This window comes from Ischnura elegans, chromosome 10, assembly GCF_921293095.1.
Source record: "Ischnura elegans chromosome 10, ioIscEleg1.1, whole genome shotgun sequence".
In the NCBI taxonomy this organism is placed as follows: Eukaryota; Metazoa; Arthropoda; class Insecta; order Odonata; family Coenagrionidae; genus Ischnura; species Ischnura elegans.
In genome coordinates, this window is record NC_060255.1 from 46,555,211 (window position 1) to 46,572,471 (window position 17,261).

Below are 17,261 nucleotides of genomic sequence, written 5' to 3' on the forward strand. Positions count from 1 at the left end.
GGGAAGACAAAACTATAGCTACCACACCTACATGATTCCACGACTCATCTATTCCAATAAATTTTGTCTCTTCACCATCAGTTTGCAATAAAACCGGTTTCCTTTCTAAAAACATATAATTCTTTCGCCGAATTCCGACGAGAGATTTTCCACTCGTCGCATTTGTCGTCTTCTTTTGATAGTAAAAAGAAGAAGAAGAAGAAGATGGAAGTTCTATGAAAAAAATCTCATTAACTATGAAAAAAATTGAGAGACCTAACATTTCATACGCCCTCGTAATAGAATTGTTTGATAGAATGAAAGGAAGTAGGCCGTACAGTGAATTGAAGAGGGAAAACTGCCAGAAGATTTACATAGAAGAAGGAACTTCTCAGCCTCAATCTGATAAAGGCGTATTATTTTTAAAGTTTAACAGATTAGGTATGGAATAATTGCAGCCTAACTACCCAATGCGTAAATCACGCTGGATAATGGAATGAGGTTTAACATACAGTAGTGGTTTGATGACTTTAAAACGTTTTATTCAACCCTTAGCCAAAAATATCCACCATTTCCCCTCTTCCCTTTCTATTATCCTAGCTGGCGCCTTTTCTCGTGCACGGGTTAATTATTACGAATCACATAAGATTCATCTTCACTTATTCACATTCACGCTAATTCAACTCGAGGATTGGTTGGGATAATTGAGGTTAAACTTTCATAAAGAATTATCCATATGGCGTATGATTATTTCACACTCTGTGAGGGATGCCCGTTCCTTTCCCTAGGGCAACTCGCACTTCGAGGATAATATAAAAGGATGCCTGAAGGTTTCATACGGGATTCGAACTCGGGACCGATATATCAGCAGACAAGCGCACTACATACTAGTCTACCACGCCCTCCAAATATTGATAAATCTACCTATTATTATAAAAAATATTCCACCGATAAAGGCACTTTTGCATGGGGTAGGGGAAACAAGGGAGGAATGGGGCAGCGGGAGGGATGGGACAGTTCAAATTTCTCTCTCTTGGTTTAAATTTTTAGCTTTTGCTTTTCTCACATGTATGAGAAGCGGTAGCTGCATTTCCTCCTTAATGGCTCCTAGTTCACTTCTCTGAATTTGAATTAAGAAGAGGATATTGGTTTTCACACCAATTTTGGAAACTTACGTGAGATGCGTTAACTTTAAATTTCTATTATTTTAATTATGACTTCCTCTCGGTGGAAGGACTGATGAAAATGCATGGCCTTTTGGTTTATAACTGATAATTTTAATAACATTTAGCTGTTTTTTTAACCTAATAATACATGTGAAATACAAAAATACCCTTAAGGGAGGTCAGATCCTTAAGGGACATCAGATATGTGGGAGGAATGGGACAGTGGTCCACTCCTTCCAAGCACTATTATTTTTTAAGTTTTGTTTTATAAGGCATTTTAATTTTTAGCATTGGGTAATTATACCTAATAAGTTATCCAGAATGGTAATAGGGAAAAAATCCAGATATGGTACCCGTTCCAAATTGTACCATTCTGAAAGCTGTGAAGATGGTTTGTGATGAAGGCAAAAGTGTGAGAAAGGTAGCAAGAGTAAAGAAATCATCAAAATTTGCATTATCAAGACATGCTATGAAAGCATTTGCTTCCAAGGACAAGGAAAGAGTAATTTTTCAAAGTAGGTAATCTGATAAGTGGAATAGTTTTCCTCTTTTGTACTACCCAGGGAAAGGTTTCGGTAATGGGTATGGTGATGAGTATAATTTAAATTCATGCGAAAAAGGGGAGCCAATTTAAAAATCTTCCTCGCGCAACAAGAAGACATTAGTTTCATAGAGAAAAAAGATATTGTTCTGAGACTGAATTCTCCAATGTTGTTTAAAGACACTGAAAGAGTGAAATCCTTGTTTACATCTACTACTGATACCGTAAATCGTATAAATATGATCAGGAATAACTAAATATCTATCATTTATGTATTTCTAAATAATCACTTATTTTAATAGCTATTTTTGCACATTTAAATTAGTGTCCCAATCCTCCCACTTAACCGTCCCATTCCTCCCGGAATGAGGGAGGACTGGGACAAATGTCATATGTTCAGTAAATGCTAAATTCCACAGTATTCACCGATTATAATTTCTCGAGAAATTTTCTATGGAATTTAGAAGGGTCAAGGCAATTAAGCCTTGCAAAAAATTGATTTAAGCCGCTAATATTTTCACAAAAAATTGTATTCCAAAATGTGTCCTAGTCCTCCCTAGTCTCCCCTATTTGAGAAGTATTCTGGTAGTCTCCCCTCCCTTTGTTGACTTCCCTCTTCAATTCACAATAAGACCTACTTCATTAAATTCTATCTAAAAATTATATTATCTTCCTTCCTGTCATGGGCGTACCCAGCGAGGGGCAGGAGGGGGCAGCTGCCCCCCCAGAGGCAAAAATTGAAAATTTCTTAAAGGAAAATAATATTTTTTTTCAAACAAATAATTTAAAAACTAAACAAGAGCTGTTACTGTTTCCTTAAAATGTTGATTTCATTCACCTTTTCCATGCTTAAATCTTACCTACAACTTGAGCAACCAAAGCTTGCCCCCCTCCCTAGCTTTGATCCTTCCTTCATGTCCCTCGTTTACCTAACATTATACCCTCTAACACTCTTTTTAACATCCCCTACTGGCAAACGAGAAAGTCCTAAGAAGAGTAGAAGAGAAGAGAAGCCTCATAAAAACCTTAACAAGAAGACGGAACAACATTATAGGCCACATCTTGAGACATGAAGGCCTGATGAAGACAATCGTCGAGGGACAAGAGGAAGGCAAGAACGGAAAAGGAAGACCTCGAGCAAAATATATGGAACAGGTAAAGAAGGATGTGAAAGAGAACAATTACGTACGTGTGAAAAGATTAGCTGATGGGAGAACTGAGTGGAGAGCTGCGTCAAACCAATCCTAGGATTGTTGACCAATGATGATGACTGGCAAAGTACTCGCTCCATCCATACCTTAAGCCTCCACTGCATCTTATCTAGAAGCTGCCTCTTCTCACCCACCATTTCCAGCACTTCATTGTTCCTCCTCTACCTACCAACGCTCATTTTAATTTCCCTAGTCGGAATTAGGCTTAAGAATAAAATGCCATCAAAAATGAAACCGATTCTCTGGCAGACCGTTAGAGGTGGCACAACTTGGCCGAAATACTTTTTGTCCCCTGCATAGAACATCCGTATAATGTAACGCGTGAGGCTGTTACATGCGATGCGATGACAACGGGTGTTCAGTTATTGAAGAGCGAAAGGGTTCAGTCAACTCGGAGCGTTTCCTCGCTTATCTCCCCGGTGCAAAGGTCAAAAAAAGCAACAACGCCTTTCCGGGAGCCGCAGAACAAAGGTGGGCCTAATTACCGTGACCGCCCCCAGGGTTTCCCCATCGCTTGAGTCGATTTTTCCGCGGGAATCCACTCGATCGAAAGCCGAGTCAACACGCGATCCAAACGCGCCCAACATGACTAACGGGAGCGTGAAAAGGATTGCATTGAGGCACACATTATCTCAATCATTGAGGGATTTCAGGCAAAAATTTCGTTATAATCATAATGGGTCATTCCGTCGCCACAGTTGAGGAAGTTGGACAACTTTCATTTAATCGAATTAATGCTTTATAATTTGAGGTTTTTCTCATTTCCCTGACCTCTGATTTAATATCGACTTTAAATCTTGATTTGTAGGTCTTAAAATAGAGATGCAAGTTTTGGCGACGTTTCGGTTTATTTATAAACAATTATCAGGGCTTAAAATGAAAATGAGTGTATACTCCTGATATAAAAACATAATAAAAGATCAATAATGTTTTATAATAATGTAATTAAAAAAAAGAAACATCCAGCTGAAAATAAACAAAAAATAAGAGACTAGAATTTTGACACACCTTAAATAAACGTGCAAAATATATGTAAAAGTAAAATAATTATAAAATCCCTTAAAAAAGGAATATTCATCTGTAAATTAACAAGAAAGAAGAGACTAGAATTTTGACATATCTTAAATTAATGTGCGAAGATTTAAGATCTTTATAAGCCCTGTTGATGGTTCATAAAAAAACGAAACTTCGGAAAAACTTGCATTTCATTTTTTACACCTAAACTCCAAGATTTATATTAGATATTAATTTAGTTTGCATTATTAAAATATCGTAGTTCAGAAAGTAGGGAATTGCTGATCGAGGGGCACAAGGTTCAAATCCCGGGTGGAACCTTTGGATACCCCAAACAAAAAAAATTCCCACACAGCGGCGTGGCACAGGGAAAGACCCCTGACTGTGTGATATCACACATTTGTGGCTCAGTCTGGAGCGAACTCTAGCCTTACCTATCCAAGCAACTTCCGGGTTAAATAGCCATGTTAGCGAATGCTATTATTACTTTTTTTACTTTAATTCCTTAGGGGATGGAAAACTGCAGCTTGCCTGGTTATTTACCATGACTTGATACTGGTCTGAAAATTGTGCAATTGTCTTGCCATTTTCAGTGTAAGCATAATAAACTCATGCATAGCCATACTTAATAGCATTTCCGACAGAGGAGTTCACAAGAAGAAAATTGGAGGCTTCGAGGGTAGTTTTTGGATAAAATTATGAGCGATATGATACATAGATAAAATGTGTACGGGGAAGAAAGTTTGTTTTTGATGGTGAACCAATCCAAATGGAGCATGGTTATGATTGTTTCCCATTAGTTTTCGCTTTCGCCATTCATTATGTGGCCTAATAACTCACACTACTTAGTGTTCAACTTTCGCCCTGACTATTCTAAAGCGCATTCTACAACATACATTTGTAAACAGGTATTTTAAAGAGCAGAGGGTGTTATTTTTCTTGAAATTGAATCTTATCTTCTGCCAAAATATTTTCCTCAAAGTTTTGAAATTTCGACAAAAAACAAATGCGTCTTTTTTTTCAAATGAAAAAATACGGTTGATAATTATGACCAATCACAACAATCCCAAACGTAAATGTGCCAAACTGGCAGCATTTTAGGAAGGCCATAAACTGCATCGACACTTAAGCGGACTTGAAGGACCTCACTGGCGAAATATTGCACGGAGTAGTGGGTACACACGGAGGGAGACCCGAAAAACATATCTCATTCGTTCCGAGGCTCATTTAGATTAAAAATCGATTAGGACCGATATTTTTCCGTCACTTACCCGGTGGTTAGCCCGAGGAGAATTCACTCATATAATTCGTCGCGGAAGTTAGAAGTCGCACATTTGAGCAAGGGCGTAACCAGAGTCAAAATTAGGGGGGTTGTAACGTATGGTCTTTCAGGCTGTGGCATTTCAACTTAGAAAAGGCGAGTGAAATCAAAAGTTTAAGAAATTTATAAATAATTATAGCAGCTCTTAGGAAGTTATAATTTGAAAAAAAAATTATATAGGTCACGTATTTAGTACCAAAAACAATTTATTGGGTTTGAAGGGAAGTTCTTCTAATATTATGACTATTTAATATTTGCTCAAAGGGGGGATGGAGCCGCGAAAATTTCGCAAGAATGGAGTTTAAACGTTGAAAAAACTTTTGGCAAAGGCTTCCGCGGCTATACGTCGACGCGATCATGTTTTAGGGGTTCCACCGCGTTGTTTGATTCCTGATGACGACAGCTTTACCGGAATTCCGCCATCATCTTCAGGTCAGAAGTGAAGTTTGAAGGAGAATAATCTTATATTTATACCTCGCTGAAGAGATAGTTGCGGTCGTTTTTCAGTCAGGTTTGTTCGATTACCGCAACATTCATCATTGCAAGGAATAAATATCGGCCGAAAACAAAAATCTTTTGCAGTAGCGTTCTTTGAAAAAATATCAATTGTCCAGTCAAAATATACTCTTCTAGATACGAAAGTTTTTTGGTAATTTTAATTTCTTCCTCTTCTGTTTTTTGTGGCTGAATCCGAATCGGAGGTTTTCTAAAATCGGAGGGTTTCATGTTGTGACGCAAGTACGTGATTTATTAAACAAGATAACTACTAAAAGTGACGTAATCGAATTAACTACGATGTTTGTTTTCTTTAGTTTTCGCTAGATGATTCCTGTACATGCGCTGAATCTGAAAATGTCCCGTGGTGAAGCAATTTTGACTGGCTTACAGGTATTTTCGTACATAGTACTAGATATATTTTCATCGCTCTAAAATTTAGAGACCTTTCTGAATAGCCTCCGGTTTGATGATTCGAGTTGATGAGTTGAAGTTCCCAAGTAGGCTACCGCGGAGATTATGACGGTAGGCAGCGATTCTTCCGGGTTTCCTTCCGCGTTTATCCATTTTACTGGACAATATTGCGCCAACTGTAACTTTGGCGAAATATTGTCCAGCAAAACGGATAAACGCGGAAGGAAACCCGGAAGAATCGCTGCCTACCTATTGATGAGTTGAAGTTTTGAGAATACCAGATGAGAGTGAACGTTAAAGTTATGCTAAGACTAAAAAATTTTTCACTCAGGTTTATTATAGGAGTTTACAATCAACGTCCACATGCTTAACGTTCCTGTGACAATAGATTTAACTCTCACGAAGGGAACGAGCAAGAGGAGGACACCAAAAAATCGTAAGACTGTGGGTTATCAATTTTCATAAAAAGCGGAGAAAAATATATGCAGTACTAATGAAAATTGTACATTCTAAGAGCGATATTTCATAACAATAGAGCATGATGGAAAAAATATGAAACAGTCACTTTTAACAGTCAACTTTTGATTAAATCGAAATGAACTGCCTCGAAATTCTTTGTGAATTTGCAGGCTCTGTCGTCAAAATCACCAGGCCGAAGCCATGAAAATGAATTTTTCATGGCTATAAGAAGGTTTTGATTCCTGGCTCCTCCAATCAGAACCGGCCCGACCTGACTCAGTTTGTATCTAAGCCTGCAACCTGAGCACCCGGCATCAGCCCTGAGGAGGATGTAACAGTTTTTAATGGTAACGTCGCGACGTTTAACTATGTAAAATTCGGGGTTGCAAGTGGGTTCAAGATTTTACTTTAGATTCAAAATGTAGAAGCTTCATAGAACGACGTGATACAAGTAACTAGGCGGAAGTAACTACTTTTTCTCTACGTTTGTGTAAAAAATTGAATGAAAAAAGGCTCCGACATTTTGTTATAATACTTTGAATAATGATGAAACAAAATCTTTGAAAACCCTCCAAATGGAATGTTAAGGAGTGTTAATTAAAATGGCATAACAGTTTGTATTGTACATTCTAAGAGCGATATTTCATAACAATAGAGCATGATGGAAAAAATATGAAACAGTCACTTTTAACAGTCAACTTTTGATTAAATCGAAATGAACTGCCTCGAAATTCTTTGTGAATTTGCAGGCTCTGTCGTCAAAATCACCAGGCCGAAGCCATGAAAATGAATTTTTCATGGCTATAAGAAGGTTTTGATTCCTGGCTCCTCCAATCAGAACCGGCCCGACCTGACTCAGTTTGTATCTAAGCCTGCAACCTGAGCACCCGGCATCAGCCCTGAGGAGGATGTAACAGTTTTTAATGGTAACGTCGCGACGTTTAACTATGTAAAATTCGGGGTTGCAAGTGGGTTCAAGATTTTACTTTAGATTCAAAATGTAGAAGCTTCATAGAACGACGTGATACAAGTAACTAGGCGGAAGTAACTACTTTTTCTCTACGTTTGTGTAAAAAATTGAATGAAAAAAGGCTCCGACATTTTGTTATAATACTTTGAATAATGATGAAACAAAATCTTTGAAAACCCTCCAAATGGAATGTTAAGGAGTGTTAATTAAAATGGCATAACAGTTTGTATTGTACATTCTAAGAGCGATATTTCATAACAATAGAGCATGATGGAAAAAATATGAAACAGTCACTTTTAACAGTCAACTTTTGATTAAATCGAAATGAACTGCCTCGAAATTCTTTGTGAATTTGCAGGCTCTGTCGTCAAAATCACCAGGCCGAAGCCATGAAAATGAATTTTTCATGGCTATAAGAAGGTTTTGATTCCTGGCTCCTCCAATCAGAACCGGCCCGACCTGACTCAGTTTGTATCTAAGCCTGCAACCTGAGCACCCGGCATCAGCCCTGAGGAGGATGTAACAGTTTTTAATGGTAACGTCGCGACGTTTAACTATGTAAAATTCGGGGTTGCAAGTGGGTTCAAGATTTTACTTTAGATTCAAAATGTAGAAGCTTCATAGAACGACGTGATACAAGTAACTAGGCGGAAGTAACTACTTTTTCTCTACGTTTGTGTAAAAAATTGAATGAAAAAAGGCTCCGACATTTTGTTATAATACTTTGAATAATGATGAAACAAAATCTTTGAAAACCCTCCAAATGGAATGTTAAGGAGTGTTAATTAAAATGGCATAACAGTTTTGTCAATTAAACTATTCATGAAACCACCGCACGAGGATAAAGTTGGCAATTTTCAGAAAAAGTAGAGGGTGGTCGTTTTTCGCTAAATTTGTTCAAATTTGGCCTCAAATATATTTTTAACGTGAAGGCACAGGAAAAAAAAATAATCTGGAAAGTTATTTACAATTTATTAAGGAATATGTATGCGAAGTTTCAACTTCCTAGCTCAAAAAAATCGATTTTGAAGTTTTGGCCAGCTTTTTCGATTCTATCCCACTGAGCGTCGCGACGCATCGACAGAAATGGAGCCCATAACCCGGTGGGAAGCCCGAGAGACATTCACAGCCTTCATGGCTATAAAATTTCGAGACCTTGCTGATTTGATTCCTAGGTTTACTAATTCAAGTTGATGATTAAACATGTTTTTTGAGTAATATAGTTGACTTAGTATCTATGTATGAACCTTAACGATACACCAACCACAACGACTTTTTCCATTTTACTAGCGAAGTTTACGGCAGGAGTTCAGTATCATGTCCCCATGCGCAACTTTCCGGCGTCAATAGATCTAACTCTCTCGACAGAAACGAGAGAGTTGTACAACATTAGGACGCCTAAGTGGTTACCTACTTGTTCGTACCGGAAGAATTCCAGACTATTGTTTGTAAAATGAGGTATCCAGGATCGCGAAGCGTTAAGCAACCTGACCCCCTGGCATACTGGTCTTAAGAGTAGGTTGTGGCGGACGAATGGTTTTCCTAACCATCAACCTCCTGCGGACCTATATTGCCTCACGAATGCCAGGCTTTAAATTATGCAGAATAATTCTTGACCACCGTTTTTTATTTTTTATCTGGTCTGGAGATTTTATTAGCGTTATACCAAATTCTGAAATCGAAAGTACAAAATTTGAGTATGCATTTTTTATATACCATACGCATAGTTAAAAAAGCTCATCATATTTACCAATAACTTATTCGTAATTAGAATTTTAATAGCCTTTAATACTTAAATGCTCTACTTAAAGAGTGGATTGCTGGATGAAGGTCAATAATAAAAATTCTTTTTTCGCCAACCCTTCATAATATAATTTTTAACAATATACTAGACGGGCGAAGAAACGCATTTATTTGGGGGAAGGGAGAGTTTCAGGAAGCTTAGACAATATGCAGTATAAAATTGAGATTGTTGACACTAACAGGGAGGCAATTTTTTATTATTTTAAACTTTATATTTGATCCCTAACAGAGAGTCCAACGGTAAAGCAGGTAGTGCGCTTGGCTTACAATCTAGGGTTGCCGGCTTCAAATCCCGGGTGAAGCCTTATGTTCTTCACAAACAAAACTAATCGTAGAGTGACGTGAAAAAAATTGCACAAGGAAAGTAGGGTGATCGCTAGAAAGTATAAATAGGGTGACTAACGAGTGGCCTAGGGGAAAGAACTAATGAATGTTAAAAATTTCGCACGACAGCTTTAGTCGGGGCTGAGCTCTATCCTCACCTATCCTTCGAGACCTTCAGGTTGAAGAATTAATGAGATATGGAGCTCATCCATCACGTTTAAGTAGCAAATGTTAAATTAATTTAAATTAATAGCAACATTTTTGCACCGGTCTGCTTTATTCTTTGCTTTGTTTATAGTTGTCTTCTAATCACGAATATGTAAAAAATTGTATCAATTTATTAATGCCTTTTTTTCTGATTCCTTGCAACTTAAAATAATCACTGATTCATAAAAAATAAATCACGGTTTTTGCGTCCCCATGGACCGCAATCAATTTTATCAGATTGTGGTAACGAGACTTTCATCAACAGTGTTGTGGTCCAGAGCGACGCGAAAATGATGTCGATATGAATTATTAATTCTTAAGAGATGAATTGCATTTAGTCTCGTTAAAAGAGCGACGTAAAACATACTGTAACAAATATGTGATTGGAAAACATCTCTGACTAATTCACAGCATGACACGTTTTGTTTCTTTCTCGATTCGTCTACACCTTGGGAAAGCGTTTTTTTCATACCCACCGCTCCCTCAGGCTCCCGTTTCGACCTTAGTACAGCGATTCAGTCCAGCGCGCGAGTACATGCATACCATGCATACACATTCGATGCTCGCCCATGCCTTCATCCGGGAGCTGCAACACATAATGGGGGCGCTTGCGTAGCACAACCAGCCATGCAAACGAAGAAGGGAGGAAAGGGAAGCCCACAACCTTGCATGTTGTTGCATCGGATCGTTATTTTCGCGGCAAGGCTTTTTAATGGAACCGAAATTCGATCCGGTAGGGGCGCTGTTCGGAGAGGCGTGGGTTTCCGGGCTGCCATGACAGGCACGCCGACGCGACGCCGCGCGGCAGGGACACGCGTCACAGAATCTGTCGTCCCCTGTCCATTGTTGTCACCGGAGCGAGGAACAATCGGCTTCCTGCCAAAATGGAACCGAGGACGGGAAAGATTCTGTCTCGCTGATTGAAAGGCGACTAATACTCTCATCGAGGATTGCCGACGCACTATGTTTTAACTAGCTCGACACCTCTTCTTGTAGCGGTAGGTCCAGAGAAGGAACAGGTGGAAATAAACCCCGCGTGACATCATCAACTTATCTGCGTAAAGGTTTTCTAGGAAAAGCCATTGATTTAAGCTAGGAACATTCGATTAAAAATCGATTGCTCGAAAAATCGATTACGACCGACATTTTTCCGTCACTAACCCGGAGGTGAGTCCGAGAAGAATTCACTAGCTCGACACCTCTTCTTGTAGCGGTATGTCCAGAAGAGGAACAGGTGGTAATATATCCCCCGCAAATCCCAGAGTAAATTAAGTTTACGGGGGCCTATCACGTCATATGTTGAAGCTAAGCTTCATCTTTGTATGTTTTAGTTTTCTTGGCCACTTTTTTCAAATTTATTTTGCAAAGTTCCCAACAGTTTCGTCAACTAACTATCCTGACTAAAATTCCGAATTGCTTATGAAGCCATCTCAATAAAAGGACACAAAATTGTCGTAATTCAAATAATGATCATGAATAATTCATCTATATAATTTATTCATCTATTATATTTAATAATTCAGAGACCGCAAACTTACGCGGATGTAAACACCAAATTAATTCAAAATCAGTGATCAATTGAATGTCTGTTGGTATGTATGAGGGCAGAGCTCACCGTGACTAAGTAATAGGCGTTCGAATTTTGCAAACTGATAGATTCCTTTCGACTACCACGCAGTTAAATAGATAGAGGGGATCAGTTTGGTGGTGTCCAAAGGGTTCGTCCGAATATGCACCCAGGACCCTTCGATCAATAGTCGAACGCCCTACCTGCTGAACCACTACGAACCCCAACAAAATTAATTTAAAAGTACACAAATTGTCACCCAGAGGAACTATAATTTACCAATTCCGCTCAGAATTTGGTAATGCGCATATTTATTATACTCAACAGATATCTCTTACCCCCAAAATTATTCTTTAATCCACCTCTGTCTGATGAAGTCTTCTCGGGAAATCAGCCGGCCTGATTTCATTCATTCGCCCTGAAGACGATGGCAGAGAAGGCCATTGAAACGTTGGCAGCAATGTCCATCCTGACCTGGCTGATTTACCGAGAAGACTTCATAAACAAGATTCGCCGGGAAAGCACCAAATCCTTCACCACCCCTGTCTCCTTGCCATCCTTATATTCTGTTCTTTATCGTGAAAGAGTTTGTCCAGATGTGAATCTATCAACCTTCCATTAGTAATAGAATTAGTATTATTTTTTAATTGTTTAGCTACGCATACTGTCATTTTGTAACTCCTCAGTCAAAAATGTTAATTCTAAGATACTGAACTCAACATTCAAGAAGTCTAATTCAAAGACATTTTACATGTTGATCAGTTTTTCTGGGTGATATTTTTTAATTTAAATTACAGTATTTTTATTCTGCTCAGTTATGTCCTTCATTTTTTGACAATAAGACAATTTTTTAAAGAAATAATTTAATTTTTCAACGAATTCGATATTATCGCCAAGGATTGCCGTGGGATTCCCTCTGATCCCTAGCTTCCCCCGGAGATGCCTTCATTAGTACTTCGACGATTCTAGGGGCGGATTAATATCGCTATTTTGGGGCTCATTACTTTCCGCGACACCTTGATGTTATGCAATACATATCAGCGAAAATTCGTCAGGGGTCCTATATGTGTTGACAAGTGAATTTTATATATTTATAAATTATTTTCAAACTCATAGTTTTTTTAAAGCTGGTTAAACAAACACTTCCATGGGAAAGCTACTTAAAAGATTAGGATCCTTTCCACTTTTCCAGAAATGAAAAGGATGTCTCCCCTAGTCCACCACCTAGATAACCACGATCCCCCCACAAAATGCACTTTTCAATACAAAATTTTTCAGCCAGAGGCCAAAATTTTTTTCTATTTCGCTCTTAATTATGTACTGCGTATATTTATTACGCTCCCCATAAGCTTCCCACTTCCAAAATTATTCCCCAATACTACCCCAATCTTCTCGTCACCACTGGATTCCAATCTTCATCGTCAGCACTCATAAAATATTTTTCCGCCCAAAAAAGAAAGACTCTCACCTTGCGCAGCTTGGATTTCTAAACGATGGGTGCGAAAGATTAAAAGTGATGTTGTTTTTTTTCTTGACCATTCACGGATGCGTCACTTGCACTCTTTTTACTCCCGGCGAGTGAAAGTCCTTTGTTTGCCGGTCAGCACAGCGTGAAATGCTTCCGCCGTTGCGTGAGGCGAGAAGCCATATTGTGCCTCGATCGCCAGTGCCGACCAGCCAGCGGCCGCGAGAGGAAGTGTTTCGAAGCGGCAGCGTGAGTGCCCCCTACACGATTCGTGCGGAAACATCAGTTCGGCAAGGTGTTGCGATTCACAAGTGATTCACAGCTCTCGAGTACATTTTGGAGTACACAAGCATCGTAGTGAAGGACAACAGATTAATCGAAGACGTCATCGATTATTGATTGACACTTCCTCGTGATCAAATGCAGCGCTGTAAAGAAGAATGGAGCATCCGTTCGGATTGGTAGTGCCGTGAAAGTTCGTCCTCGGCGTGGTTTAAATTCTTTTGATAGTGATCTTTGTTGACATACATTGGACAGTGCCTTTCGGATTTTGGATCAAAGGGACTTAAATGTCCCGATCTCTCTTAGTGGCTGTCATGAGTGGCTGTTGACTTCTTGAAAACGTAAGAATAATGTAGTATATATTAAGTTTCATTTATCTCTTTCATCGCATGCATAACATCTCCTGAAATGCAGCATCATTGGAGATAACTAAGTCGATGCGGGGATTAATGTTACTAATTGACACCATTCACAAGAATTATTCTCCAAATCAAAGTGATTGATTAGGATAGAATTAGGAGCCACAACCTGTTGAGTGCCATGGTAATATTTTAGCTATTGAGGTAGGGTGATATTTGTGGATTCTATTATGAAAAAGAAAACTTTAGTCGAGTAGTTATTTCGTACCTATTGATATAGGAGCGAGAAAGCATTTTCTGCATGTTACTTGGAAAATGACATTTTACTTGGAGGCTTTCTCTTTGAATTCGACACCGCATTCGTCTTTTGTTCTTCACATAAAAAGATAGAGTAAAATTCTCTAGGATTGGTGAAGTTGAAAGAATCGCAAATATTTAAAGAGGCTACTGCATTAGCGGAGCTATTTTGCTATGTGAAAAACTTATTGCGAATAAAGCTTATTCAAGCCACGGTTTCGGCGCGAAATGTTTCCGTTTTGTGTCCATTGCGCTACATTACAAAGGCGTAGCCAGAACATGCGCTGAGTTTTCTAAAAACAGTTCTTAAACAATGATAATTGTGCCATAATGTTTTTAATGGCAAGTATAGCATACAGAGAAAATAAATGGTACTAAAAAACTGAACATTATTGTTTCAAATTAATTTTAGTGTGATCCCAACCATGTCATCTACTGAAGCTGAATAAAATAAAATTTACCATTAAGTAGATAATCATTTTTGCTTTGAGATAATGAGTTTTATACCAAACCCCGTCCGGAAACGTTAAAGCATTTTAGATTATTTAAAAATTCGCAAGAAAGTAGTAACAAATTCTCAGGCACTTTGTGTTGAAGTCGGAAAAATTCTTTTCTGAATGCGACTCATTTTATCTGATTGTTTGTCGTCTAGCAACATCTGACTTAAGTTAGGAATTTCGACATCACTTGTGTACCGAGAAAATATCTCCTTTAGTAGGTACATTTCACTCCGTCCGTCACGTAGGCCGTAAAATTGGAGTTCTGTTTACGCTAATCAAATCCAGGGACAATACATTGATGCATCACAGTTATTAGCGTAGTCAAACGAGCCGGAGAAAAATTACAAAGGTATATTTTGCCATCTCATTTGAATACATTTAGGTATTCGTTCCTTCAATTCTCAACTTCACACTGTCATGCAATTTTTGCTGCATCGCAGCATTTAAGTAACTATGATTTACATCAGAATAAATTTGCAATTTATATCATTGTTCAAAACGGTTTGCTGCTGAGAGTACATTATTCCTGATGACAGCAAGTTTCTCTCCGCGCCAATTTTTTTCCAATGAACATCTTGTCCTATGAAGCTCAACTCTCGATGTCAGCTCACCTAGAATCCACCACTCAGACCTCAATATTTCCAAAACTTCTGGTTTTACGTATAAAATATTTGGGAAATAGAGTAACATTTACAAAATTTTATGCATATCTCTCAAGTAAAGATATTTTCTACATATTTTTCTCGCAGCTAAAATATCGGTATACGTTCGGAACATAAACCAATACACGAAAATATTGAATGAAGATGGCATTAAAAAAGTAATAATGTAATAATAATTTAAATTGTAAATAAGTTAAAAAATTAATAATGGTAAGGTAAAATTTTACTTTAACAAATCATTTTCTTAAAGGAATTCTATGAAGTCACCAAGAAAATAAATCCACGGTAATTATAAATGCAAGTGGTTAATAAGTGAAACATTTAAAATGGAAATGGAATATAAAAACAGATTCATTTTAAGTTGGTGCCTAAGGATTTTTTCTACGATAGTGCGGCCAGATCGCGTGCGTAACACCGAAATGTTGCATTCAGGTGGCACCTGAAATAACTAGTTACATATTGTGCTACCGAATAAAGCGGTTGACATCTGAGGTAAAGAATTGAAACAAACATGATTTCCGGTAATTTTCAGATGGAGGGGCGTGTTCCAAAATCAGCGAGGCGTGAGTGGCTGATAGCGACGACGGCTGTTCTGCTCGGTGAGCAACCGTGTCTGCCCGCCAAAGGCAAAGGGGCCACCCGCGAGCCTGTGCCGCGCGGAGCGCCAACTTTGAAAGCGGCGGGAAACTGAATTGGGGCTGGATCCCATTCCATCTCAACTCGCCATTGCAATAGTGGCCTTATTCACGTTGCATTCATATTAGCGATATGATAACCCTTTGGCTGCGGATGTTAAAATAGGCATAATTCCGAACATGAATCATGTATATTAATAAAAAAGCTTGTTTCCATCGCTTATGTAGATATCAATAATATAACGAGTTGTATCTTGTGTTCAAGATTTTGAAAATAAGGGCAGTTCTAAGAACTTCACGATGGAGTGGAGATATTTATGCCACTATTGGAAATAGAAAATATGCAACCCACACCATTGACAAAATGTTATAATATAAAATGATTTACTAAATCCAAGAAAATATTATTCTGCCGAAGCATTTTCCTTTCACTTCTTCTAACCAATCTCAGTTCTTGTAAAATAGAAAGATTCCTAACTTACATTTCAATCTCTTGAAATAAATTTTTACAGGTACCTAGTAAAAATTTGTAATGATAGTAACACTGTAGTGAAACTTAGATAAATAATATTAAAAGCAGCACCATTATATCTGTTTGAAAGAATCTATCATTTTTTACATCAACAATTAGCGATTTGCAATAATTAAAAATTATGCTTTAGAGAAGAATATCTTCTTCAATTTTCAAAGAAAATATAAATAATGAAGCTAGTTATTAAGGTTTCAAAAAATTATTTATATTTTGACTGAAAAGATATAACAAATAAAAATATTTTAAAACTGTTTAATTTTTGTGTGGTTGGATTTATTTTAGTCTCTTCTAGTACTAATACAGTGACTGGGAAGTCATACAATGATAGTGAAGTCAAATAAATATTGTAATAATTAAGGAAGTTGCCAAGAAAATTAATTCAAAGTTTTATATCAACTAAATAGTGTTGATCACTGAGCAATTTTATCCATTATAATTAGGAACCATATTCAGCTGAGCTCTATAACTCCCCTTGCTACACCTCTGGTTTTTTTCTGTCATGGGTACAGCATCTGGTTAGATATAATCAACTTTTAAAGCCAAAGGGTTAAGCTATTATTTAATCTCTGAAATTTTCACCAAAATTAGAGAGCCTATCTAGTTAATTGGTATGGTCATTTTTTTAACCCAACAGCAACATTAATGATATTTACTAATAAAGCTTTTATTCCCATGAATAAAATATGTTTAAAAAACATGGCTCTTTTAAAAATGACAAAGATGTTATCTTCAATGCTAAAAAGTACTCTCAATTATGATGAAATCACACTTAAATGTCCTATTATTAACAAAGACAGCCATTAGCAATTGATAATGTGATTTCAAAAAAGTAGGAGTCTGCACAAGTAGTGAAGATGACTCATTTGGACATGGCCTTAGACTGCTCCAATAACCATATAGAATTTCTAAATTTTTGAGATATTATTTCATTCAACAATGGGATAAAAAGTTAATCCTTATTAGCTTTCTGAGAAAGAAAACCCTTCTATTATTTATTATATGATCAATGAAAATCAAGGTTTTAAAAATTATGATTTTCTCCATTGTAATTAAGTTCT

At 37.6% G+C, this 17,261-nt stretch overlaps 1 protein-coding gene across 2 annotated transcripts in view; it reads left to right on the forward strand.

Annotated features, from left to right (window-relative positions):
• The window catches only part of LOC124167019, a 54,531-nt gene that overhangs the window by 23,792 nt on the left and 13,478 nt on the right, over nucleotides 1–17,261 (forward strand). The window contains exons 1-2 of one of the 2 annotated variants that reach the window (XM_046544781.1): nucleotides 13,094–13,559; nucleotides 15,569–15,635. In XM_046544781.1, the coding sequence (XP_046400737.1) occupies nucleotides 15,569–15,635 (67 nt within the window). In that variant the 5' untranslated portion in view covers nucleotides 13,094–13,559. Of the gene's footprint in view, nucleotides 1–13,093; nucleotides 13,560–15,568; nucleotides 15,636–17,261 lie in introns of those variants that run through there. The other variant, XM_046544782.1, reaches the window with a different exon arrangement.